The sequence below is a fragment of the Monodelphis domestica genome, chromosome 6, assembly GCF_027887165.1.
Source record: "Monodelphis domestica isolate mMonDom1 chromosome 6, mMonDom1.pri, whole genome shotgun sequence".
NCBI lineage: Eukaryota > Metazoa > Chordata > Mammalia > Didelphimorphia > Didelphidae > Monodelphis > Monodelphis domestica.
Window position 1 is genome coordinate 53,962,972 of NC_077232.1, and position 27,648 is coordinate 53,990,619.

Genomic DNA, 27,648 nt, shown 5'->3' on the forward strand with positions numbered 1-27,648 from the left:
TTGATTTCCCTCCAACTCCCAATCATAATTCTTTCTATATGTTTTATGCCTTCAGTTTTCTTCCCATTGAGATTAGAAGTCTATCTGGCTACTTCTGGTGTAAGGACTGAGTCTAATTCTGCCTTAGGTTCCATTTACTCAAAATCACTTAGTTCATGAATCTACTTAGCAGAATCACAGAGTTTAGAGCTGGAAAGGTTCCTTAAAATAGGATCAAGCTCCATCCCTCCCCTGGGCAGCTGAGACTCCTTAAAGCCCAGAAAGGAAAAGACTTGATTAGGGTCACATAAGAAAAAGGGAGCAGAGCTGGTATGTACACACAATGTCCTTCAACTTCAAATTCAGTGCTCTTCCAAATATCCCACATACCCTCTCTACATCACATACCTGCTTCTAGAGTAGATGAGTGGAAGAGATCTTTTCCACTGGAAAAGCATTAAACTATTTTGAGGGGTATCAATCTATAGACAAATTGACCTGAGATTTCTGTAAAATCTTGACCATTCTTAAAAGTTTATAATCAACAGGTTTGGGTTTGTTTGTTTGTTTGTTTTTGCCTGCCTATTTTAATGTAGTGTCAAATACTACAGAGAATGAATTGAAAATGTGTTTGGTAACATTTTTTTCTAAATTTGTGATTTCATTAGCATAAAGAACTCTCAGGGAAGAAACTCCTTTTATGAATTCAGATGACTGTCAGCTTTGCCATGTGTAAATTATCTCAGAGCAGGAATTTTTAACCTGGGGTCTATGGACTTTATATACACCCACATATGTGTATATAGACATACATAAGCTTTATCAAACTGCTGAAGTGGTCCAGGACCCATAAAAAGGTTAAGAATCCTTGTCTTAGGGAGTCTCTTGAGGCACTGATAAATTAAGTGATTTACCAAGGGTCACATAATCAGTATATATTAAAGGAAGAACCTGAACTCATGACTTATGGCCATCTGTACCTGATTATAGGTTCCACAAAGGAAGGAAATATTCAGGACAAGAAATAGTGTTAGCCAGCAATTATATAATCTACCATTTTCAATTTTGGCTGCCACATTTTAGAACCGACTTTGAAAAAGTTCAGAGCTCAGAGGAAGTCACCCAGGAGCCTGAAAGAAATGGATACCATATGATTTAAGGACAGGGCAAAGGAACTAGGAAATGTAAGTTGGGGAAAGCGGTTGAGGGGACATGACAGAAGAGAGACTCTAAATGAACACTCTAATGCAAATATTATCAACATAGCAATGGGTTCAAATCAAGAAAACATGTAATGCCCAGTGGATTTACGCGTCGGCTATGGGGGGTGGGGGGGAGGAAAAGAAAATGATCTATGTCTTTAATGAATAATGCTTAGAAATGATCAAATAAAATATAATTTAAAAAAAAAGAAAGAAATTGACAAAAAAAAAGTTTAGGTCTATAAATGGTACTTTCTAAAAATTTTTATATATTTTGTTTCCTACATGTGTTTCCTTCCCTCTTCCCAGCCTAAGAAGTTTCACCATTTCCATGACTACATACACACGTAGTCAGGATCATCAAGACAACTTGTAGGAGGCAGAATGGCATTGTAGAAAGGTGAATGGCCAAGAATTTACAAGAGATTTGAGGTTTTACTAGCCTAGATTTTATTACATAACATTGGAAAGGCAACTTCTCTATTCTGGGGATCAGTTTCCTTGTCTAAATGAGGTTGGTTGAGATAGTTTCTAATATTCCTTCTGACATTAGAACAAGTCAAGAAAACATTGACATTTTATTATCAAATACATGCACACAAATTAAAATGTTATCCAAAGCACAGTTTAAAAAATTAAATGTTGCTTTATTCACCGACTGAATTCACGTCTCCTGAAAGTCATATACAGATTGATTAAAAGCAACATTTAAATAAAAAAGAAAACAGGGAGGTGGGTGCAGTGAGGCGGATTCATCATCAGGATACCACAGTATAGCAAATTACCTTCCAACCACTCTCAATTAACTAAAAAACCATTATGATCTGGAATCCAGGTAGGGAAGTGAGTGACTACCACACATAATGTCAATACCCACAATTCCTTCCTTTTCTGCTCATATTATTTATTTCTTTGATTGGAAAAGCCAACATATTTTGAACAGTCATGCACAAAGGCAAAAGAGCAGTAAACAAATAAAAGAAAATGGTTATAAAAAGGATATAGTGTTACTTGGTAGCATAATTCCTTCATGATCCCATAACTACTTCCTAACATTCCATTTCCTTTAGAAGCAGATATTTCATGTCTGTTCAATTAAAAAGTAAAACCTCTCATTACAGTGTTTCTTTTTTTAAACTCAAAGAGTCCAGTCATTGACAGTCTTGCTTAATTAGCACATTTTTCTCTTGAGGCAGTTGAGGGAGGCCAAGTATTGCCAAGAGGTCCTACAGGATCATTTTCCCTTGAATTAAAGGATGCTTTATATATATATGTATTTGTATTTATTTACAGTCTTAAAAGGTAGGAAAACATATCACTGCTTACACTGTAAGGGTGAAAATCCCTTCAACTTTTCAGTCAACTTAAAAAGAAAGAACTCATCCAACTACTACACAGATACAGTACATGTTATTCTTGTAACACCTTGATTGAATGTGATAATGTGTGCTAAACAGGGAGAGCCAAAGAAGCAGAAAAAGGAATTTTCACACATTTCCAACTCTCCTCTTCTGGGTAATGTGATGACGGTAGTGTTTTGTGGACTATATTTTTTATGAAAAAATAAAAGTAATGGTAGAGACAAGGGTAAGAAGAGAGTGTGAATGCAGTCCTAAGCCTATTTTGGCTCTTGCCAAATGTCAAGTGAGGCTTAGCATGAAGCAAAGGCTTCCTAGACTGCTTGTGAAAACACAGCTATCATGTACAACTTGGAATAATCCAATCAAATGATGAAAGATGACCACCCCCATCATATGAGAGGTGTTTGCTGTGGACACTCTAGAAAGAAACATTGAGTCTGGGGTAGAATTTACTGAACTGAGGCAAGCTTCAGAGTTTCTTTTGCAACCCCAAGAATATGGAAATCCTTCTAGAAATCAGAAATAACCCTAAGAACAAAGTATAGGATGTCCCTTGAAAGGGACAAAAAGTCTTAGTACAGTTTTTTAGTTACTGAAGCTTATAAAGACTTTTCGGACACCCAGAATTCTCCAAAATCTCTCTTTCAAAACAAAAAGTCCATCCAACACTATAAATGCATTTGGATAATTTAAAAAAATGTTTTCTCCCATCTGTGGTCACTTCATGCATACTTAATCAAAACAATAATGTCTGCTTTCCAGTTTACACTCCAAAATTAGCCCTTTGGTGGGACATTCGGGAAATATACCTAACTCCATGAAGCTGAGTTCGAAACCATTTAAGCAGGATAAACTCGAACTTACATACAAGAAAGAGAAAAGAGCACAGTGAATAAATCATGTGCAATATAATAGCAGCATACAAGTTGGCATAAAGAAAATTCATTGATGGCTTATTGCACTTAATACCTGATTGGTTCTCAAGTGGCTCAATAGCCTGCACATTAGATCTACAATGAACAGTTTATTTAGATTTATTAAAAAAAATTAAGTCAGTCCAATTGATGGCATCAATCTGATTCAATGATTGGCAAGTAGGGATGCTGGGGAGAGCCCTGGGGAAATAGTGTGTGTGTATGTGGAGGGGGGTGACTGTCAGGATTTACCAGACCCAGATTTGTGGTCTGAAAACTCCCAAACATCAATCGTAAAGGATCAACCCATGTCGTTCGCCACTTCTTGAATGGCGGAAAAAGGATGTTGTGTGCTGGAGGAGGTAGGTAATTAACACGAGAAATCCTATAAGGAATCCTGTCTGAATTTTTTTGCTCAAACATTGTCTCTAGATAAAAAAAAAGTCATTTGGAACTGAAAACAAGCTAGGAACTAAGAGGTTCAAATAATATCAAACTGACTTGTTCCTCTATTTTAAATACATGTACATCATATATACACACACATATAGAGTGTGTGGGAATATGTATATATGTATAAATATAGACACACACATACACACTCCCATATATATGAATATGTGTGTATGACTTAAGTTTGAGGACATTAGAATGCTACAGATGTGCAGAGGTATACCTTACATTTAATTTCAGGAAGACTATACAAATATTACAGACTCATCTAACCATCTACGAATCCCTCTTCCTCCAGGGATAACACAGGCATTGATTATTAGGCTGATCACTTCTCAGGGTCTACAGACTTACGTCTGAAATATAATTCTGGGGATTTTCTCACAAACCAACACTTTCATTTCATATATATCAAAGACATAGAAAAAAGGCACTGGGTACAGTATAGGCTAGTATAGCCATAGAAAACAGTTGTGAAATAATTTTTTAAAAGGCTTGAAATTGCTTTAAGTTGACAAGGACACATTTCATTAACAGTTTATGGCTAACTGACAAATATGGCTGATGCTACCATATGCAAAAAAAAAATGGCTCCATGAGGCGAGAGAAGCATTCTGGAAGGCAAGTCTTCAATAACAATAATTCTATCAACTTCATAACTTTAAAGACAGTAGATACATTAATATACATTGTCTTGATTTCTTTAAATATTAAGATATCTGCTTCTGTACAACTCATTTTATATTCATGACGACTCACAGAAATTCAACACTTAAAAGCATGCCTGATTCCCAGGTAAGAGATAATGAATGGCATTCAAGAACTGGGGGTGGGTGAGTCAGTTCTTTAAAATGCTTATGAAGTCTGATTTTTTGGGGGGGAAAAAACATTCATGAAATTTCCTGGAAGGCCAGCCCTCCTGGATTTTAATGGACAGTTAACTCATTAAATTTATGCACTGGGCCCAGGATATAATGTTTCACCTGATGTATATGTGTGTAGGTTTGTATTTCTTTTAGATTAATTTATTTCTTTGAGTAAGTGGCAAAATACGAATTCTTTGGAAGACATATTTCTCTTCTTTCTATTTTTTTGTCATAAAATCGCTTGATGGGAAAACTTAAACCAAAGTGTATAAAATACTCGAGGATAGAAGTTTTTGACAACATTCCGATGTACTGGAAGATGAAATCATGCCTTACCATGAATATTCTGAGTTAAATAGCAACATTCCATCATCTTCTAATAACTGGACTCTGGACACACACTTTAACGGTTAACATACAGAAATCTATAAAATGACATGTGGCGAGAACTGGCACCGTGAAGTTATAATGGGCTGGCTTCCAATATGGCAAAGCTTGGGACCAGTGACTTCTATAAGAGCTTAAAAATCTTTGGATAAAAAAAAGGAAGGGCCAAAATGCACATATGCTTCCTGGCCCAAAGCCAGGTCTCAGAGAATTGAGGCAAGCCAGGCCAGCAGGTGTTAGTGGTGTTCCTTGGCTATCCCATCACCTGGGCCAGATCCCTTTTCCCTTCTGTGGCAATAACTTCCTTCTCCACCTGATCATCTGTCCTATTGCACAGTTTCTCTTTGAGTTTGTGGAGCTCATACTCATGGAGGATTTGGATGGTCAGGAACTTTTCCCTTTTGATCCGGGCTTTCACCTCTGCTGGGACATCAGGGATCATCCAGGCCACAAAGAATTTGACAACAAAAACGATGTGCTAGAGAAAGAACCAAAAAGGGAGAGTATTTTAGGATAATCACACAACAAGAGAATTTAGATTTTTAGAGCTTCAGAGATCACCGCGGCAAATGGTCTTGCCTTAAGGACCAATAGGGCAAAGATGTGAATCCAAGATTGGACATAATGTTATTTCTAATATACAGCCTTCTGTATTACTGGAATTTATTTGAGAGTTTCCTTATTCACATTAACATTTTTATAAGAATTTTCTACATTCAGAGATTAAATTCCCTGATCACACCCAATCAGCAACTCATTATACCAGAAGCCAAAGTCAATCTTCTTTAAAAGATGCACTACCTGGGGAAGCTAGGTGGCTCAATATAGAGAGCCAGTTCTAGAGATGGGAGATCCTAGGTTCAAATCTGGCCTCAGGCACTTCCTAGCTATAGGACGCTGAGTTAGTCACTTAACGTCCCATTGCCTAGCCCTTACCACTCGCTCTTCTGCCTTGGAACCAATATACAATATTGATTCTAAGACAAAAGATAAGGGTTTTAAAAAAAGAATTTTATTTCTCTTTAAATCAACAAGTACTTTTTTCTCTCGTCTCATCACATTCAATTGAAAAGAAAAGAAAAACAAAATCTCCATAATATATAAACACAAACAAAACTCTTACTGAACAAATTTCCCCATCATTCTATGTTCAAAAACAGTATGTCTCATTCTGAAAATTCAATCATTTTTCTGTCACATTATAGACATCACTGACCAAACGTCTTAAGTACAGTTCTATTTCTAGTGAAATTGAATTAGAAACTGAGAGGAGGAGTCAATCAGCCAATAATCATTTATTAAATGCCTACTATATGCCAGGCTTTGTGCTAAGGACTGGGGATCCAAAAAGAGGCAAATGATAGTTTCTGTCCTCAAGAAGCTTACAGTGTAATAGGGAGCTCACAATATTAAGGGGGTGGGGGAACAGCCCATTAAGTGGTAATGGCTGAATAAATCATTATATGGATGTATCAGCATGCTATTGTGGCACATAGGAAGAAACATGTGAACTGAAAAAGAATAAATTGAGCAGGATGAAGAGAACAAGTTATATCATAATGATGCCATGGGGGGTGGAGGGGGACAACTTTGAAAGAGTTATACAACTTCTGATCAACCCAGTTCCCAGTCATAATTCCAGAGTACTGATAATGGAGAACATTACTCATATCCTGCAAGAGAAGTGATAGATTCAAGATGCAAAATGAGACATACATTTTTGGACATGGACAGTGAGGAAATCGATTCTACATAAATATACAGATTGTTACAAGGGTTCTAACTTTTTTCCCCAGGGGTGGCTGGAGAGGTATGAAGGAGTAAGATAATGTGTGTTTTGAAGAAAAAATCAATTTAAGACTTTGACAAATATAATGAGCAGCCCTGGGAAGAAGTTCAAATTTCTTGCCATTTTCTATTAGTGGCTGGCTTGTTACTTCCTTAGGGATCTACTGGAGAGATGATAAACCACTAAATTCTGCACTTGAATGAGTCATTTTCACTGTGGTCATTTGTTCACTTAATGTACCTCAAAATGTGGGCACAAATTTAGAGTGGGGGAGAGGGGCTGGTCCACCAGCTCAGGACTATGGGACTATACCATTAGCCCAGGAATATGGGGCTCCATCAGCCTCATTAGTTCAAGGGGCTATTCCACCACAGGAGCTGCTATTCTACCAGCTCCTAGGCTACTCTACCAGCCCTGAAGGCCATTCCACCAGTCTAGACTATTATACTATCTTATAAACTTCTTCAAATAAAATTTTTTTCTTACTTCTGGATTACATAGTTTAAGTCTCCCAATCTTGGGGTGAGATCCTGGTCAAAACATGGGTGTGTTTCTCCCAAAACATACTGATATATCAGCCTGGATATTTGCTCAAATATGGTTTAAACAAGATGGTCTCTTGCAGTTCTGAAATTATGATTCTTCGATGGTCTATCACTCCCTTAGGTTTTCTCCAGGATTCATATCCTATTCTATCCCATTCCTTTATCATTTCAACTATGAGATCATTTCTAAAACATTTTCCTCCTGGATGTCCTATGTCATTTTGCCCCTTTCCTTCTTGTATCTCTTCTCTAAATCCTACTCATCTTCAAGGTCAAGATAAGAACAATGTTCATCATAAGCCTTCTCTGTTTACTCCACAAAAATCATAGAATATGAGAGTTCAAGGACCATTCTAGAGGTAATCTAGTCCAACCCACACTTGCTTAAGAATTCCCTCAAGAAAATTCTAGCTAATGGTCATTCTGCTTCCACAGAAAGACTTCTAGTGATGAGGAACCCATTATCTCCCAAAACAACCCTTCCATTTGCAGATAGGTCTGTTATTAAAAGAGTTTCTAACCAGACTCAGTCTACCCCAAAGTACTTCTATCCAAAGCTTCTAATTCTGTCCTTGGAGACCGACTAGAACAAGTTCTCCACATAACCCTTCAAATACTTCATGACTACTATCACCTTTTCCTGAAGTCTTTACTTCTTCATACTCAATATCCCCTCTGTCTTTTCAAATAATCTCCATATGGTATGTTCACCACCTTGTTTTCTTTTGCATCTAACTGTGGGTTTTTTCCTTTCCCCTCTTATGGTATTAATTGCTCATGTCAATCAATTTCCCAATTAATTATATACATTATGTCATTGACTGTGTAGTTCAAGTCCTGTATCACTAGTCTTGAAGCTCCATAAGGCCAAGAACTAGGCGTTCCATTTCTATATCTTGCACAACAACAATGAAAATAGTTTAAGGTATTAACAAATTCTTTTTGAATTACAGACTTTCTAAATTTTTCTTTATGCTACGAATTACTTTCCTTGTTAAAGTCCTGTTTTAGAAACATAGAGAGAAATTCTAATTAAGCCACAGAAGACTGAATAGCAACATCCAATTATAAATGAGGACAACAAAAGGATGGGGGGCAAGATAACAAGGAAGACTTACTTCCATAATAATGATGAAGGCCATCTTGGCAGCAAGGATGTGCCAGAACTGCATGGTGTGTAAATATTTCTTTTCGTGGTCAGGAGGATAACGATAATCTCTGTATCTATAGGGAGGAAAGAAACTTAGTAATGAGTTATAGGTTTTCCCATTTGTCTGGAAGTGGCAGGTGGTATGCATATGTAAGTATTTGTAGGGTCTCCTAGAATCATAGATATAGAGTTGGAAGGGACCTCAGAGGCCATCTAATACAATTATCTCATTTTAGAAATTAGGAAACTTCATAAAATCCCAAAGGATACAAAGATTTGTCCACGGTCAAGTCTGTTCTAAGTAGTAGAGGTAGGACTTGAAGTCTGATCCTTGGAGGTCAAAAATAGGGATAGTTACACTATCATAAAGCTTAACCGTATTATAAAGTACTTCACACAGTGACTGGTATATAGTAGGTGTTTAATGTATACTTATTTCTCTCATTTGGCTCATCTCAAATGAGGATGATCCTACCTCTATTTCGTACCTTATAGGATTATTGTGTAGCTCAAATGAGATCATGTATATGAAGAGATTTTCAAATCTTAATGCACAGTACAAATATCAGTAACTATTTTGCATAATGGAGTGGAGAAAGCACTAGACAGAATCAGGAAGTTATGCCCTATTTCCAACAAACTTGAGCTGTAGGAGCATGAACAATCTCTTCATTGCTCAGTGCTTTGGCCAACTCTAAGAATGTGAACTAAGGAAGAAAAAAATCTGCTTCTGTGTTGGGAGTTTCTCTCCCTCTCCTGGGATCCACACTGGGAACTCTCTCACGTGGATTAAATCACAGGTCTATATCAAAAATAAAAGTCCATATCACTATCATCATTATTATCATAATGCTTGTTTTTGATAAGCTTCCTTTTCTCATGATTCTTGACATTTGGAAGGGTCATAGCCAGAAGCCAGATAACATTTTGCATTCATTTTGTTCACCTCCTTCATTTTATGGAGGAATACTTAAAGCTTTAGAGGTTATGTGATTCTTCCAGGTATATATCCATTTAATGACCTCAGCCCAAATTGGGACACCCTCTTTTAGACTTCTAGTCAAGGTCTCTTTCTGCCATATTCTGTGGCCACTAAACTGGTCTGAGATAGTGATGTTAGGAGGAATTCCTCACAAGTAGGATGAATAAACCAGATACCTGCAAGTAGTGAATGCACCTGTGTTCTCCATAGGTGCAGTATTACTTGGAAAATCAGAAATCTGGAACACGGAAAGACTGTTGTTGATGTATCCAGACATGGGGGAACTGCTGTCCGTTGAGTAGGCATAGTAATAAACGAGACGAGGAATCATGTCCGACGTGAAGGCCACAATGAAAGCCTAAAACCAGTGAGGAAAAATAAGGAGTCAAAGCATGTGCCATTTTGAACTCTTGATTTTGTCAGCCATATGGATAACATTTCCAAGCATTGTACGAATATGGTAGAAGAGTGCCTCATTACTGCATCTATTTGAGTTTTAACCTAGTTAGAATCTAGGACATAATATGAGATCTACTTCTATAATATTGAGAAGTCAACCTTCATTACTATAATCTTAGAAATCCAAGAGTATTGTTGTTTTATCCCTTGATCCCAGTGTTAGGAAAGGGGCTACATGAATTAGGTATGGTCGCCTCAATTGATCATCCTTGTTGGTTAGTGGTGGAGGCATTAAATGTTTGACAGGGGTAAACTAGAAGCTATGTTGTAGTGGATCTCTTTCCCCAGTGGTTGGAAAAGGCTACATGGAAGAGGCGAAGGGCGCCTGGGAACACTCACTCCACAATTTAGGAAGGAATAGAAACAGAGAAATGGGGCAGTGGAAAGAGCCCTGGTGCTGGAGTCAAAAGGATTTCAGTTCAAATCCAGTCTCATTAGCTGTATGAACTTGGGCAAACCTTTTAACCTTTTCTTGCTTCAATATCCTCCTCTGTAAAATGAGGGAAAAATAGAATATTGGTTGAACTGTGGAGATTTGAATTCTCTCTCTGTCTCTGTTTCTCTGTCTCTCTCTCTGTCTCTGTCTCTGTCTCTGTCTCTCTCTCTGTCTGTCTCTCCCACAATACCCGCCAGGGATGTTGCAAAGAAAAAAAATTGTAGTGCTGCCTGGGGCACTTGGGGTTAACTCTGAGTTAAATGTTGATTATTCAGTTCAGTCATGTCCAACTCTTTGTGACCCTCTGATCCATAGCAGCATGCTATCTCCCGAAGTCTATTCAAGTACATGCTCATTGCTTTCTTGACACTCTCTATCCTTCTCATCCTCTGCCATTCCCTATTCTTTTGCCTCCAATCTTTCCCAGCACCAGTCTTTTCCAGTAAGTCCTGCCATTTCATAATGTGGCCAAAGTACTTAAACTTCAGTATTTTTCTTTCCACTGAATGATCTGAATTAATTTCTTTAATTATTGACTGATTTGATCTCCTTACTGCCCAAGGGATTCTCAAAAGTCTTCTCCAGCACCACAATTCAAAAGCATTGATAGGGGCAGCTAGGTGGTTTAGGAGATAGAGAGCCAGGTCTAAAGATGAGAGGTACTGGGTTCAAATCTGAGATCAGATACTTCCTAGTTGTGTGACCCTGGGCAAATCACTTAACCATCACTGCCTATCCCTTAACACTCTTCTGCCTTGGAAACATTACTTAATGATGATTCTAAGACAGAGGGTAAGGATTAAAACAAAACAAAACAACAACAAAAAACATCAATTCTGTGGTGCTCAACTTTCCTTATAATCCAGCTCTCACAGCCATACATTACCACTGGAAAAACCTACGGCTTGTCTCTACAGACTTTTTTTGGCAAGGTGATGTCTCTGTTTTTTAGTACACTGGCAAGATTTGCCATAGCTTTCTTCCTAAGAAGCAAAGGTTATAGACACCAGGTGCAATGATTTTTGAGCCCCAAAGTATAAAATCAAATAAAGCCTCCATTTCTTTTCCCTCTATTTATCAGGAAGTAATGGGACCCAATGCCACGATCATAGTTTTTGTTTTGTATTTTTTTTAAAGTTAAGCTTCAATGAGTTAACTGTCCCAGAAATAAAAATAGCATCACCGAGATCCATTCTGCTCTTGAATAACTCTCATTGTTATATTTTGCCATAAGTCTAGCTTAAATTTGCAACTGCTACTTCCATCATTCCTTCTTTTGCCCTTTGACATAGACAAAAAGATCTGACTCAGTGGCAGGGATTCCAGATACCACAACTCTTCTAGAGGTACCTGATCAGGATAAGACATCGCTCCCAGCAGATCCAGATGCAAGAATCAAATGTGCAGATTTTATTTTCTAAAGTCAGATCCTCCGTAACCAACTTCCCACCCAGAAAACCAATTATTCAGCTGAGAACTATCAACTTACGTTAGTAACAACAGACAAGACAGCCATGCCATTGAGGATTTCTTGCCACACTCCTATGCTATGGGCCTTGGCAGCCACAGGCCTCCTGTACTGGGTGGTCAGTTTCCAAGAATCAACTCGGATTTCCAAAATATTGTTCATAAGGGCAAGAAGTGGAGCCAGAGGAAAGGAGGCCACAAACAGGGTGATGAAACCAAACTGGATGACTGCAGAGAAAGAAGAATCAGAAGCATCAACTTCAATCCACCAATACTTGCTAAGTATCTGCTGAATGCAAGCCACTATGCTAGACTCTCAGGATGCTCTTTCAGAGCTCATATTCGTAAATTCTATTGGCTTCAGAGCATCGGAGTGGATGCTGGACAGCTACTTCTAAGTTGATACCCCCTTATCTTGAAGAGACAGCATGTTTGCAGAAAATCCCATGGCAAGAAAATACTGTCTAATCACTGGCTATTTCCCTAATACCTACAAACATGCTCATCTCTCCCTTATTCTTTTTTTTAACCATCTTCCATCTTGGAATCAATACTATGTATTCCAAGGCAGAAGAGTGGTAATGGGCTAGGCAATGGGGGTTAAGTGACTTGCTCAGGGTCACATAGTTAGGAAGAGTCTGAGGCCAGATTTGAACCTAGAACCTTCCATCTCTAGGCCTGTCTCTCAATACCCTGAGCTACTCAGCTTCCCATCTCTCTCTTAGTCTTAAAAAAAAAAAATCCTCACTTGTTCCATCCATTCCAACATCCCAGATCCCTCCACCAGAAGACTACTTATAATAGGTGCCTCTCCCTTTTTCTTTTCTCATTCTCTTCTGTTACCTCCACAATTTGGCTTCCAACCTCATCATGCAAAAGAAACTCTTCTCTTCACAAGTTAACAATCATCTCCTAAATGCCTTTTCTCAAACCTCATCCTTGTTGAGCACTTTTTAACTGTGGACATTGTCAAGTTCCCACTTCCTGACATTCTCTGTAGGTTTTCTGTCTCATGGTTCTTTTCCTCTTTATCTGAATTCTCAGACTCCTTTGCTGGACCTTCATCCATGTCATGCCATTAAACATGGATGTCCCATAGGTCTCTGTCTTGGACACTTTTCACTTCTCTATGTGATCTCATACCTCATCAGCTCTTATGGATTTAATTGTCATCTCTATGCTGATTGCCAGATCTACTTACAAAATGATCTTCTCTTCCTATAGTTCCTTGGTTCCAAGACCAGGAGTCTTGGTCTAAATGGCCTCACAGTGAGGCTTGGCTTCTTTTCCCACTGGAGGGTCCTCTCAGGAAACCCATGCTTCCTAACAACATTGAGAAAGAGTAAGGAAGAGAAACTAGGGAAGGACATTTAAATGAGGAAGGTGATTGGCAGAGAATAACAGAGCCAAGTTGAATGCATCCTGGATTTGGAGCCAGAGGACCTGACTTTGAATACTAACTCTACTGCTTAGTGTGTGTGAGAACTTGAGCAAGTCACAAGCTGTAGGAGCCTTAGTTTCCTTATCTGTAGAAAGGAGGCTTGAACTAGATGCTATCTAAGTTGCCTTCAAGTGCTACATCTCTGGGCTTGTGACTGTAATCTAAGTACTAATAATTCCTTCCCTTCCCCCAAGAGTATTTTCAAATGAAAAACATTCCTGTACTTTTAACTCCCCTCTTAATATTTTATGGTAACTGGGAGACCTAGATCAGCCCTAGAATATATAAACACTAGCCTTCTATCTAACACAGGAGTAATAACTGACTGTGTAATAGGAAAGCAAGATCTCTAAACACAAAAATTAGGCATAGATTCTCACAATCTCTCTCTGCCAATATGATTAGCCTATGAACCCCAATTTCCAGTCCTTTAAAAACGCTACTCATTACTTTAATCTAAACTGTCATGAAGTCAGGAATTCAGTAAATTGCCAGCCTGCTATTTAAAGTGAAACCTCCTTTATAGTTGTCCCAAATTCACCTCATGAGATCTGGATTTAGAGCTAGAAGGGACTTAAAAACTTATCTAGGAGGGACATGTAGGTGGCTCAATGGATAGATAGCCAGGCCTAAAAAATCTGTGTTCAAATATGACTTTGGACTTTATATGTCTAATATTATTAGCTGTATGACTCTAGGCAAGTCACTTAACTCCCATTGCCCAGTCCTTACCAATCTTCTGCCTTGAAACCAATACTTAGTATCCCTTTTAAGAAAGAAGGTAAGGTTGTTTTTTTTTTTAAGTCATCTAATCCAACTTCTTCATTTTATAAATAAGGAAACTGAGGCCCAGGGAAGTTAAATGACTTCTCATGATCACATAAATAATAAGTGGAGGAGCAAAGGTTCAAATACAAATTCTCTTTCTCTAATTTAGCAATTTTTTTTTCAATAATATCATCCAGTGGTAAAATGAGAAAATTGGACTAGATACCTTCCAGGACATATTTCTTGATCCTATGATCTGCCATCAGACTTTATGAAGTACCCCTAGGTATCCCAGGAATTTGTAGAGCAAATTCCTGTCTAGCCAATCCTTTGTTGACATGACATGATATGAGGGCTCTGACCATAGCCCTTTCTAGTCTTCATCTTCTGAGTCTGAATGTTTTCAATGGCTGTCCCCCCACACCTGGAACTCTCTCCTTCATCACCAATTCCTAGTAACCTTGGTTTCTTTCAAATCTCTGCTCTCATCTTCTACAAAAGTTTTTCTCAGCTTTCTTTAATGCTAATTCCTTTCCTATGTGATTATCTCTAGTTCATCCTATAGCCTTCCTGTTCTTTCATAGTTGCTTGCATGTAATCTCCCCTAGTAGACCATAAGCTCCTTGAGAGTAAGGGCTGCTTTTTCCCTCCTCTTGGTATCTTCAGCATTTAATATAATGCCTGGCATGTAGTAGGAACTTAGTAAATGCTAGGTGATTTAATAAGTGCTATCATATATATGATATATTAATTAATTATATAATCAATAAAACATTATCGCTAAATAATTCATAATTCATATATTACATATTAATATAATCTATAATAACTAATTATATATCAAGTGAGGATCCTGTAATTGACTATCCCCTTTGGCTCCCTCTGCTGGCCAGTTCTGAGAGCCAACAAATTCAACACAGTCCATAAGGGACGACTAAGTATGCCGTGGCAGGAGTTTCCTATCACTTTTTAATTTAGGTGTTAATGGCTTTTAATTTTTTGACTACTGTTTCTTTATATTATCAGACTATATTCTTTAATCTATGCCATATTACAAGTCAGTGACACGTCCAATGATTAGTCAATGTTTAAGTAAATATTTATCGGCTGAAAAACTACAACTGTTATCCATTAGTAAATGCTACCTTCACCTCTGGTTAAGATTCTTCAAGAAGAAATGAAAGAGAGCTTACCCATTTCTAAGTACTCGTAGAATAGACCCAGAGCCCCAAAACTTTGAAGATCATGATCCTGCTCCCATCGGCTATACAGTTTCTCAGAGTTTGTCCTTGCTTTCCGGCGTCTCCACCAGTTCCAAATCCAACTGAGAAAAGAGGGAAAGGGGATGGTATGAAATAAAACAAGAGGTGGAAGTAGTCACTGAATATTGGAGCTTGAAGGAACCTTGTGTATCACCCTGACCAATCGCCTTTTTGGAAATTGACAGAGAAATTGAAGCTCCGGAAGTATATTCCTCCCACATAATAAATAGGTTCATATGATATGAATAAATAGGTTCATATGAATGCTTTATCTGGAGTCAAGAATACCAGGGTTTCTAGTCTATCTCTGATACTTATGATCACTGATACCGATACTCTGATACTAACTCTGATACCAAATGGATACCCATCTCCTTATTAATAAAATGAATATAATAACACATATAGTCAATAGGTTGCAAGATTCAAAAGAGATCCTGCCTTTAAAGCACATTTCAAATTTCATCTATGGAAGATTCAGTTACTACTATTACTAATAGCAGAATTAAGGCTCGAAATCAGTTCTTTTTCAGCTCTTCAGGGGAGGGACTCGGGGTTCTGTACTTAGTTCTGAGCTGTTTAACATTTTGATCCATGAATTGGATAAAGGAATGGATGCCATACTTATCAAATTTCCAGAGGGACACAAATCTGGAAGAATAGTTAATACACCAGAAGACAGGGTCAGGACCAAAAAGATCTTGACAGACCACAGCAGTAGGTGGAATGTAATAGGCAAAAATTCATTAGTGGTAACTATAATATAAATAATACTTGGGTTAAAAAAAATCTTTTAAAATATCAACTGGGAGAGGGATGATTAGAAAGCTCTTTGCCCAAAAAATCTTTTGGAGTTTTAAAACTCTGTAGGTTCAGTATGAATCTGAGGTAACAGCCAAAAATGCAAATCTAATCTTTATTGTTCATTTGTGTCCAACTTTTCTTTATCCTACTCAGGGTTTTCTTGACAAAGACACTGGAGTCGTCTGCCATTTTCTATTTCTTCTCCAGCTCATTTTACAGATAAGGAATGAAGGCCAACAGGGATAAGCGCCTTGCCTATAGTCACATGGAAAGTGTCTAAGGTCAGATTTGAACTCACAAAGATAAGTGTTCCTAACTTCTCTGGCACTCTATCCACTGTGCCACCTAACTGCCCATGTCCAATCTTAGGCTACATTAAGAAGAGTCAAAGTTTGCAGAAATGAAGAGGTTAAAGTCCATGTGGCTCCTTGGCCTGGTAAGATGAGTTTGGGATATTATGTTGTTTTGGTTGCTACTATTTAGGATGGACGTGGAAAAGTATCCAGAGGAAGGCAACCAGATGGGTGAAAGGCTTGGAGTTCATTTCAAAAGAAGATAAACCGAAGTGCTAAGGCAATGAAAGGGACATGAAAAAACATAATAGGCTTATACAAAGGTTGTCAAGTAGAAAAAAGGATAAGATGTGTTTTATTTGGCCCAAAATGGTGAAACCAAGAGCAATGGATAGACAATAAAAAGAGCTAAATTTAAACTCAGTAATGGGAAAATCTTCCTAATAACAAGAACTTTCTAAAAGTGGAATAGGTTTCTTTAGGAGGTTATTGGTTACCCCCTCAGTGGAGTACTTCAAGCGGAAGCTAAATGACCACTTGGTAAGTCTCATATTAGAGAGCATTGCCTTTCAGGTATGATTTGGCTGAAATGCCTCCAAAGCCCAAGCTCTTTTGCTTTTTAATCCTCCTCCTTTGACTTATGTGCTTAGGCTTTTTCAATTGGAATGGCCCCCCAAAAAAGGAATTTGCCAGACTAGAAGACAACAAAAGATTAAGGATTTAAATATTATGGATTAAAAAAATATATATATAGATAGATATATAGATATAGATATAGTGCTTTACAGTTTGTAGTCATAATGGCAAAATAGCCCTAGGAGGTAGCTATTATCATATCCATTTTATAGATGGAGAAATCGAGGTTCCAAGAGATAAAGGCACTTTCCCAAAGGTAACATTATTAATAGGTAGCAGAGGTGGAACTAAAACTCATGTCCTCCCAACCCCTAGGATTCTGGAATAACCTGCTTTAATCATGTCAACATCAGCTATTAACATTATAATTCAGAAACCGTTTCTTCTTTCTCATCAAATTCTTAACTGTGAATAAAATGCAACATTTCATTCCTCACTGGTTCCCCCCCCCCCACATTGGCATCACTTCTGCTACACTTCTCAGCTAAAAAAGATAGATGTTTTTACAAAGACATTGTGGCTGATAGTTTTCCAATCCAAGCTACGCTCATGTAGCAGAGATCACAGCAGCATTTCTCTTGCTCAGTGAGATCTCCTAATGAGAGGCAATCAAGTCCTCTTTCCTCCCACATCAGTCAGGTTAACAGTGGTACACCTGATTTACAGACAAGATTTTTATTGGTTCAAATCTATATTGTAGAAACAAGACTGCCATCATCCTCAAAGGAGCCTCCATGTTTTGGTCCTCTAAATTAAACAGGGAATTCTCTTTGGGACCTGAAAGCTCTGTGTAAATGTTAGATTGTTATTATTAGGTGGGGAACTCCAAAGCAATACATACGGCAGAATGGCTTCCTGGATGTTGCCCCAGATCTGTTTTCCAGCCATGATGATGGTCAGCTGTGTTGTTAGTTCTATAAGGCAGCCTGCTGGATCACACTGGACAAAGGCAAAAGAGAGAAGGGAGAAAGGAGCAATGAGAGGTACAGGTTTTCTAAGCTTTCCATTCAAAAGGAGAAAAGGGAAAAAAAAAAGCCCTAACTAAACTACTTGAACGCCAACCAACCAACTAATCAACAGAGCAAGCAAGCAAGAACAATATAAGTTAACATTGAAAGGCTATAGAGGGAATGGGGGAAGTCTGTTAAGATATCTTCTAACACATGAATGGCCATTGCAATTCAACAAAAATTTATTAAACACCTACTGTGTGTAAGGAACTGGACTGAGGACATTTAAAAAATGACATAGTCTCTATCTTGAAGGAATGAATACTGTACCAAGAAACTACACTATACATATGTACAAGGTAGGATGGAAAGAGATAAAGTGGGGACCCAGACAAAGAACCCTGAGAAAATCTGAGCAGAGAAGTTACGTAAACTCTCAGAGGGCAAGGGGACAGGATCTTGCATCTAAATGCGACCTTTCTCTAAAGAGAAGTCCTACCTCTTCATTCCTCCATTTGTTGAACATGTATGTGTAGGCTCCTGGGTAGCCCACAAATTTCCCTTTAAAGAATGCCACATAAAAACATGACGAGTAATAGTTGACAAATTGGAACAGGAACATTTTCATCGTGAGCCTATTCTCATATTCCAGGTGGGTTCGAGGAATTTCTGAAGGGTCAAAAATGAAGAATGTTAACACTGAAGGTTAATTGTCTTTCCCTGAGAACCAGTATTTACTTGAGTAACTGGATGCATGGCTGTTTCTGGGATCTAAACAAATATCATGGTACAGTGGAAGTATTACTGTTTCTGGAGCCAAAAGATTCAGATCTTGCCTGTGATTCCTACAACCTATATGACCTTAATTAAATTCACCATGGTGGATCCCCAATGAATATTCCATAAATCTGTTTCCTCATCCATGACATGAGGAAGTCAGATTATATTGTCTCTGATGGTTTTTCCAGCTCTTCATCAATGATCTTCCAATATTAGGTCTTTAATATATAAAGTGGGATTAGGTTTATGCCTGAATTATCTGAGATCTGTTTCTATGGACTTTTGTTGTTTAGCATGATGGTGTAGAATTTAAACTCTTTGGAGGAGGAGAAAAAGAATAAATTATTTCTCCAAATGAAGTCTTCTATCAGAACCTTCTCAACATAGTGTTTGTTTTTAAATGAATGACATTATTCTTTAAAAAGTTATACAGCCAGAGTTTTACATCAAACTTGTCTACAATGGACAATGTTTTCCAATCTTGTCAGAGCAGCCTGGAGAAACTACTAGAATTTAAGTTCCCATTAAGCAGTTCCAACGGAATACTTTCTTCAGTGTAAAGTAAAGAGAAAGATCATTACTACTCTTTACCTACCTCCTTTTAGAACCCTCAAATTTATGTTTAGCTATGGAAAGTCCAGTCTGTACAACACACTCTTCACAGATGATATTAATGAGTTATTTGAAAAAGGGATAATTTTTCCAAAAAGATTTGTCTTTTTATAAAGACAGTAAGTAGCACTAGATGGCTTCTAAGATACTCCATAGCTCTCTTCCTATGATCCTGTGATTTCTTTGTTTCCTTCCAAATTCAAGATCTTCTATGACCAAGGTTCTTGAACTTTTTTTGTCATAGGCCCCTTTAGCAGGTTGGTAAAGACTAAGAACTCCTCAGAAGTTTTTATTAAGTGAATAAAAAATATACCTGGGGTTATAAAATAGACCAGTTATTGAAATGTGGTTATTAAAATTTTTAAAAGAACACAATATTTCACCGTTTCCAGGATAAGAATCCTTTCCTTTGTCCTCTTTGGTATTTCTCTTCTCACCTGCTAAATGCTCTCTTCCTCTTTGGAGACTACTAGATTTCATAAATACTAAGAGATGCTTCATTATATTGTTGTCCTCCTTTCTCTACATAGATGTATAGATAGGTAATATATATGTGTCTATATGTCAATATATCTACCCCTTTCACTGTACTGGTTTCATTTCTGAGCATCAATTTCCATTCTGCATGTATATTTAAAGTGTATACACAAAAATACAAACATCTGTATATATGTATAAATGCATATAAAATGGAAATTCATCCTCTAAAATAAAACCAGTGCAATGAACAACCACATCCAGTGAAAACATCCAAAGCTAAGAAATGTTCAATTCTCTTCTCAACACAAGAGGGCAACAAAGACAAAGTGAAGCAGTGGTGAGAGCCCTGTTCTATTCATCCTGGATTGCAGAAGTTAATTCTATGGAGTCAATGTCTTTTCACAGACTCGGAATTAGTGTTCCCCATTAACATAAAGGCATATACAATAATGTGTTCTAATGGCAATCTTCCTGATTTTAGTACAATTTAACTGCATTTCAATTAGAAGATGACAAAATGAATTTATTTAAGTACATCTCATTCAAACAAGCTGTGGGTAGTGGCTGATTATTGTTGTTTTTCTTTTTAAGTAGTTGATTTGCTCTGATTGCCCTCTTATTGGCTGGTAGAGCATGAGAGTTGGAGTAAGAAAATAAAAGCTTTCCTGTTGAGAAAACAATGAAGCAGAAGAGATTTGAACTTTGGAGACTCCTGCTATTTAACTGGATAGAATGGCTTCATCGTCAACTATGTAATAAATTTGCCATCATTTACTCACCCTTGGAGAGTTTTGGAGGGATGGAGTAACCAGACATAGAATCAGAATGATTCAGAGCTGTAGAGGACTTCAAAGGTCACCCAATCCAAACCCTCAAATTTTCAAGATGAGACAACAGATGTAGAAGGTTGAAGTGACTTACCCAATTACAGAGATAGTATAATGGCAAAGTTGAGATTGAAACCCAGCAGCCCAAAGTGGGTTAACCTAGAGCTTTTGTTTCTTTCTGACTCATTTGTCAAATAGGGAGGATGGCTTAGGAGGATGACATGGAACTACAGGATTGCCATTGTGGACTTTGAGTGCTGAGAGTCAAAGCCCTTCCAAAAGAAGAAGTTTAAAATGCTCTAGCCTTTCAAAATGGCCAGTGGAAAAGTTATTCTTTTACCTCTTTCTCCCTCCCATTATTTAGAAGAATAATATTTGACTCTGCTCATTTCTTTTACTTTTTAGAATCAAAAGTAAAGTAGAAGAAATGGGGAATCAAATCTTACTCTCCTAAATGTAGCACTCCCCTTCTTCTAAAAAAGACAAACAAAATCACATTTTTATGGGGAAACAATATGACTTAACTTGAGCTTCAACCAGTTCTTGATCAGGGATGAGATTTTGGGGTTAATAAAGTGATAGGCCTACAGGAGATTAACTTGGCTCCATCTTTCCTTTCTACTCTTTGATATCTTTTCTGTGGAATCTTTGTTTGTTAGGGAGCTAGTTCTTTGGGATAACATTGTCTTTTGGGGTCTAGGCTGTGGGATGACTTCGGAGATGAAACAGTTCCACACATGTGGGATTTAACCACTGAGATGGGTTGGATCCAAGACATTTAAAAGCTAGTTAATGCTAATTGTTGTATTTATCAGATAGCCAATGATGTTCACATGATTTGTCCAAGTTCTCACATTTGGTTCAAATGGCAGAGCTGGGACTCCAAGTTCTGGCCCTCAGACCAGTGCTCTTTATCCTTCCTCATTTGGTCTCAGATTTCTGCCAAATGAATATATTTTCATGTTCTTAATCTATATTGGATAGAAATGCAGGAGGACAGCTGGAATGGCCAAGAATCTGCACTGGTAAATATTGATGGTATCAATTCAATACGCCAAAGGTTTATTGAAAGACACTTTGGAACACACTGGGAATTAAATCCCATTAAAGGTTAAAGAGGTGTTGCTAACATTTTACCTTTATATAATTAGCTTAAAGTTAAAGGAATCTCTTAAAATAACTAAGGATGAGAAAACACAGAAGGATTGAAATCTGCCCTACTAGAGGGAATACTTATACTGAGTAGGTCAGAGATCCATTAAAGTAAAGAAATTAAATCCTTTCTTTCCCTTCAGTCTTTCCTTTTTTCAAAAGTAGTCTATACGAGAAGTCAATTTCCTCCACATCACTGGCCATAACAAAAATCATCATTATGGCATCTACTCAAATTGGTATGAATCTCCACCTTCAGATACCCATTTCACCTTAGAATGTCTTCCCCTTTTAAAAAAAAAATTGAAATGTGTTCTAGGTTTTCTGAGAACACATTTTATTTTTTTTTAATCTTTTTAAAAAATTTTTTATTTAATTGATTAATTTAGAGTATCTTTTCCAGGATTACAAAAATCACGTTCTTTCCCTTTTTAACCTTAATATCTAGTTAATCTAAGTCAGTTCTCTCTTTGGCCTGCCTCATTTTCCCCTTTTGTAACATGAAGGTCATGGGCTACACAATGGAGTCTAAGACCCCTTCTGACTCCTAATAGTTGATTCATTATTTCCTATGTAAGCTTCACAAGACTCCAATGAACATACGATCATAGATTTAAAACTAGAAGGTCCCTTAAAGATTACAGAGTCCACGTAGGATTGATCAAGCAGTATAGCAAAATGGATTGTTGCAGGTCTTTGGCTTAGGAAGAAGGCTGAGGTTTCAGTGGCACCTCTGATGCATGATAGATAACTTTGGGCAAGTCACTTAATCTCACTAAACCTCCGTTTCTTTATCTGTAAAATGAAGGGGTTAGACTCAATGATCACCAAGGCTCCTTGTAGCTCTAAGCTTATGATCCTATGTTCAGATTTTGGGGGTGGAGATGGGAATCATGTCATTTGGTTATGATGGAAAATCATGGTGATAGAAGACACGACACATATGGATGTCTCCAGAGAAATACAGTGGAGAGAAAGCATAACCAAAAGGACAATATATAGATGGGCACATTTAGCAGACATCAGAGTTCAGATTGAATGCAATGATCAATTTAATTTCAAGAACCCTGATGACCCTTTTCCCCCTTCCTCATGGTAGGGAGATGAAGGGCTATAGGTACAGAATATTTCATTTTGGGGTGGGCAGGGAAATTATTTTGGATAAATTGGCTTATCAACTGTGCTTTATTAAAAAGGGGGATGAGTTATGGAGGTGGGGAGAGGGTTTCTTGGAAGTGATTTATATAAAAAACAATTTGTATATAATATATAATATAATATATAAAAATATATAAAAAAAACTCATTTTATAAAAAAGAAATTGAAATCCAACTTCAGGGATTTAAATAGATGATCAAGCTAGATCATGCATACAAGCACACACACACACACATTTTCTCTTACTTGGTGTGTGAATGACTATGAAGGCAAGTCCCCCAAAGGGCCTCGATAACATCTTGGCCAATATAACCTCCCAAGAGGACAACTTTGAAAGATGTCACTCATTCAGATGAATGCTTTGTTATTATCATTTTTTAGAAATTACTCCAATCGCCCTAATGCCTTGTTTTGGGGTGCTGTACATCTGATACTACCTCATTTTGCCTTTCAAGGTTGGATTTTTAGTAGATCCTAGATTTAGAGCTGGAAAGTTCCTCAGAGAACATCTGGTACAAGTCCTTCGTTTTACAATTAAGGAGAATGAGGCTCAGGGAAATGAGGAAACTTGCCCATTGTCACATAGGAGACAAGATTTGAATCTAGGTCTTATGCTTCCAGAATCTGTGATTTTTCCACTCTCCCATGCAAGGTTATCCAGGCAGTTTGCACTTACAGGTTTTCCACTGGTGATTTTGGCAGCTTACCCATATCTGTGATCCAGATGGCTATCCTCTCGTACAAGAAATTCAGAATCATGATGATGACAAAGTTTAAACAGGATGCAGTGACCGATGTGGCCAACTGGGGTGTCAACAGGCTGCTGATGGGCTGGAGAGTTTGTGTCGATTCCATGAAGCTGGCAAATGCCGCGTAGACTGACAGGCGGTACACAATCACTGCTATCATACTGGCTATGATTAGAAAGATCTATAGGGAGAGCAAGTATTGAGAGCTTATGAACTCAGGTGTTGGAGCTCTAAGCCCAATCTGGGTAGGGACTTCCCCAGACTGGTGAAGCACAACGACCATTTTTTTATTTTAATCAGCCAACTGAGCAGACCTAACATGCAAAGGGCACCAGTCTCCCCTTCTATAAACAGAACATGAATATTAAAAGAAAATATTATTTATGCAGGTATTATTACATATAGCTAAGTTTCAGGGCTAAATGTTTTCATGGCTTTCTGACTAAAGTCTAGAGCAAAGTAGGGGTGGGTCTGCCTTGGCTGCTGTGAATATCAGGTTTGTTTGAGCCCTTTTTGGGCCAATCTGGTGAGTTCATCAGTGTAGGGAATTCTCAGTTTGGAAGCTCCTTCCAGAGATGCAGACTGATAATTCTATTGGCAACTCTTATGGAACTTACAAAGTATATAAGACAAGAAGAGCTGAAGAAACTTGCCCCAGGGGCTACAGAATCAGTCTGTTATCAGATACAGATCTTGAATTCAGGACTTCTTGAGTCCCTGGTTTTCTATCCATTCTGGAAATAGTAGCTATAAAAGTGCTACTTTCTTATCTCTTCCCTCCATTACTAGGCAGCTAGAAGTTATTGCTTGTAGTGGTGCAACATTGAAAGGTGCTCTTGCTAGGAAAGCTATTATACATGTTTGAGATGCCCTATTCTGTGGCTTTCATCATTTAACTAAAAATGTTCATGATAAATAGTTGGAGAAGAGGTGAAAAGATTTTGCTCCTACATCAGAATATCAGCAATAAGACCATTTTGACCAAATCTGCCTGAAATTGTGGATCTCAAGTCTGATTTGATAAGAATTAGAAATGGGAGGCAGAGCATTATGGGGGCATTCCACCTGTATCCTCCCAAGGGAAAGTCCTACCATGCTAAGGTATGGACTATTGATTGTATTCTTTCCTCCTTTGGGCTGGTTATAACTTTACTTTTTAAAAACCTTTCCCTTTGTCTTAGGATTGATACTAAATATCAATTCTAAAAAAAAATAATAAAAATAAATAAATATCAATTTTCTAAGACAGAAGAGTGGAAAGGGTTAGGCAACTGGGATTAAGTGACTTGCTCAGGGTCACACAGCTAGGCAGTATCTAAAGCTAGATTTGAAGCTGACTATAGAGGCAGAGATGGATTTAAAGCCAGCTTCTGACATATACTGGCTGTGAGTCCCTGGGTAAGTCACTGAACCACTATATGACTCAAGTACTGCCCAAGGATTATGTTGTAAGTCATAGAGGGATTGTGATCTATGGCAGTGGAGTTAGTTGTCCCATTGGGAGGTTCTAGGTGACAAAAATCATGGGTCTTTTATGTATGGGTGAAAATTAATCTTCTCTTCTATGGTTATTCTAGAAAGAGCTCAAATGAAAAAGATGGGTCAGACTTTTTTGGTTGTTACTTTTCCCTTACAGAGAAGAAAATAGGAAAAATATTTTATTTTTCTAAAAACTAACCAAAAAAATGTGGTCAGGTCTGCGAAGAAAATTGGTAAGCCTTTTCAGTTAAGAAATATCCATCTTTGGGGGCAACTGGGTAGCTCAGTGGATTGCAAGTCAGACCTAGAGACAGGAGGCCCTAGGTTCAAATCTGACCTCAAGACACTTCCCAGCTGTGTGACCCTGGACAAGTCACTTGACCCCCATTGCCTAGCCCTTATCACTCTTCTACCTTGGAGCCAACATACAGTATTGACTCCAAGACAAAAGGTAAGGGTTTAAGAAAAAAAGAAAGAAAGAATTAAAAAAAAAGAAATATCCATCTTTATCCAGGTAGGGGAGGAGAAAAGAAAATGTATAGGTCACATGGGTTGAACGCTACATAACAGTTTTCTCTTTTTGTCTTGGTCTTTTGCCTGTAATAGTTTTGACTTTAATTCTGGTGCACTTTGCATGAGAGGCTAAAATCAAAAAGCATGCAGGGAAATAGTGGGCCCCAGACTCCCAGGGAGAGCAAGCTTCAATATAAACCCCAAACAATTTATGGTTAAAGGGATCAGGAGAGTCAAAGAGATGCTCACCCAGAACATCACGGTAGCTCCAGAGAAACAGAACCGCACCGCCTGACTAGTAAGCGGCAAGTAAGGCTCCAGTTCCTATAATAAAACAGGCCAGCAAGCAGAGCAAGATTCAAAATCCACACTCCAAACAGGGTTGACACCAAGCAGCCATCAGAGCTCCCGAGAGTTGTGGGAGGGCATACACACCCTGGTAGAGCCCATCACCAGTCATGGAAAGTCAATGCCAGCAGTGGGGCTAGCTAGGGCATGGCCACGAGGACCGGCATGGGATGAGGCATGCTGAACCAACTTCTCTTCTGAGGATGTGCTGCTGAGCTGCAGGGCAATAGGGTACATGAGCATCTCAGCATGAATGCCTGGGTCAGCCGGAGCATCTCCTAAAGCTCAATGGGACATAGAATCATAAATGAAGGTCTGGAAGGCATATTAAAAGGCATCCAGTCCAATTCCTTCATTTTGCAAATGAGGAAACAGATTTCTACTCTTAAGTGACTTGCCCAAAGTCACACAGGTAACAATGGAAAGAGAAATTGGATACAAGTTTAAGCCCTCTGACCCATATCCAACCCTCTTCCAGTGCATCACTGAGACTGGCATTGCTTTGCATGAGGTGCAGTATGGAACCATTTTTTCCACCTGCATTTTACCTGGATGTATCCCATTCTTCCACACCATCTATGAAGCCTGACCATTGCCACTGCCAGACCTCTTACTGTAATGTGTTAGTTGGGTTAGTCCACATCCCCAGCTGCAAAAGGAAGCAGCTAGATCTTACCCAAAAGAGGATTGCCATCCAGCAGAGGAGTAGTTTCCCATAGAAATCTAAAGTCCACTTTCTTTCAAATTCTATTTCCTAAAATATCAGATTAGATGGTTTAAAGAGGGCTGGGGCGACTGCAAAATGGGGAAAGAAAATGGAAGAAAGTATATGGAGCAGGATATCCAAGATGGCGTGCCCTGGAAAATCCCAGGCTTCTTTGGATGACGCCTCGACCTCTGTTTCTAACATGTTGACTTCAAAGGAGCTGATCCTGGACACGGGCACTTGTGTTTGGCAAGCCAGTTCTTATCATCCTTTGACTACCTGCTGTCCAGGAGGAGAAGGTGGCCAAGCAACAAAAGAGCAATTCTTGTAGTATAATGGTCATCATTCAACAGCTGTCTTACTATACCATTTTATCTGTTAATAATTGTTAGCAGTGTTAATAATGACTTGTTTTTTTAATATCAGGAAGTTGTAACCAATAGACATTACAAATTATAAAAACCACTGAACCCACATTCAGTGTGACTTATTCATTAAAACTGCTCAATCTAAATGGGCTTTCTTACAGGAATTTTAAATAGAATCTTTTAATATCATCCATTCTAGGCAGAGGACTGGAATTATAATTTTGACTTCAACCCAGGGTCTTCTCTAATCTCAGCATGTAGCTGAAAAGGCTAATTGTCTCTGATGACAAATATCAGGACAATCCCTCTGTAGAAATTAAAAAAACAAAACT

General features: G+C 38.1%; 1 protein-coding gene across 7 annotated transcripts in view; it reads right to left on the bottom strand.

Moving 5' to 3' along the window:
* Positions 1 to 1,807: 1,807 nt before the first annotated feature.
* The window catches only part of ANO5 (anoctamin 5), a 143,628-nt gene continuing 117,787 nt past the window's right edge, over positions 1,808 to 27,648 (bottom strand). For 6 of the 7 annotated variants that reach the window (XM_056802021.1, XM_056802015.1, XM_056802017.1 and 3 more), the window contains 9 exons: positions 26,919 to 26,996; positions 23,861 to 24,083; positions 18,644 to 18,813; positions 18,036 to 18,133; positions 15,393 to 15,523; positions 12,013 to 12,218; positions 9,805 to 9,986; positions 8,615 to 8,720; positions 1,808 to 5,640 (listed from right to left, as the gene is read on the bottom strand). In XM_056802021.1, coding sequence (XP_056657999.1) covers positions 5,416 to 5,640; positions 8,615 to 8,720; positions 9,805 to 9,986; positions 12,013 to 12,218; positions 15,393 to 15,523; positions 18,036 to 18,133; positions 18,644 to 18,813; positions 23,861 to 24,083; positions 26,919 to 26,996 — 1,419 coding nt within the window. In that variant the 3' untranslated portion in view covers positions 1,808 to 5,415. Of the gene's footprint in view, positions 5,641 to 8,614; positions 8,721 to 9,804; positions 9,987 to 12,012; positions 12,219 to 15,392; positions 15,524 to 18,035; positions 18,134 to 18,643; positions 18,814 to 23,860; positions 24,084 to 26,143; positions 26,219 to 26,918; positions 26,997 to 27,648 lie in introns of all 7 variants that reach the window. The other variant, XM_056802014.1, reaches the window with a different exon arrangement.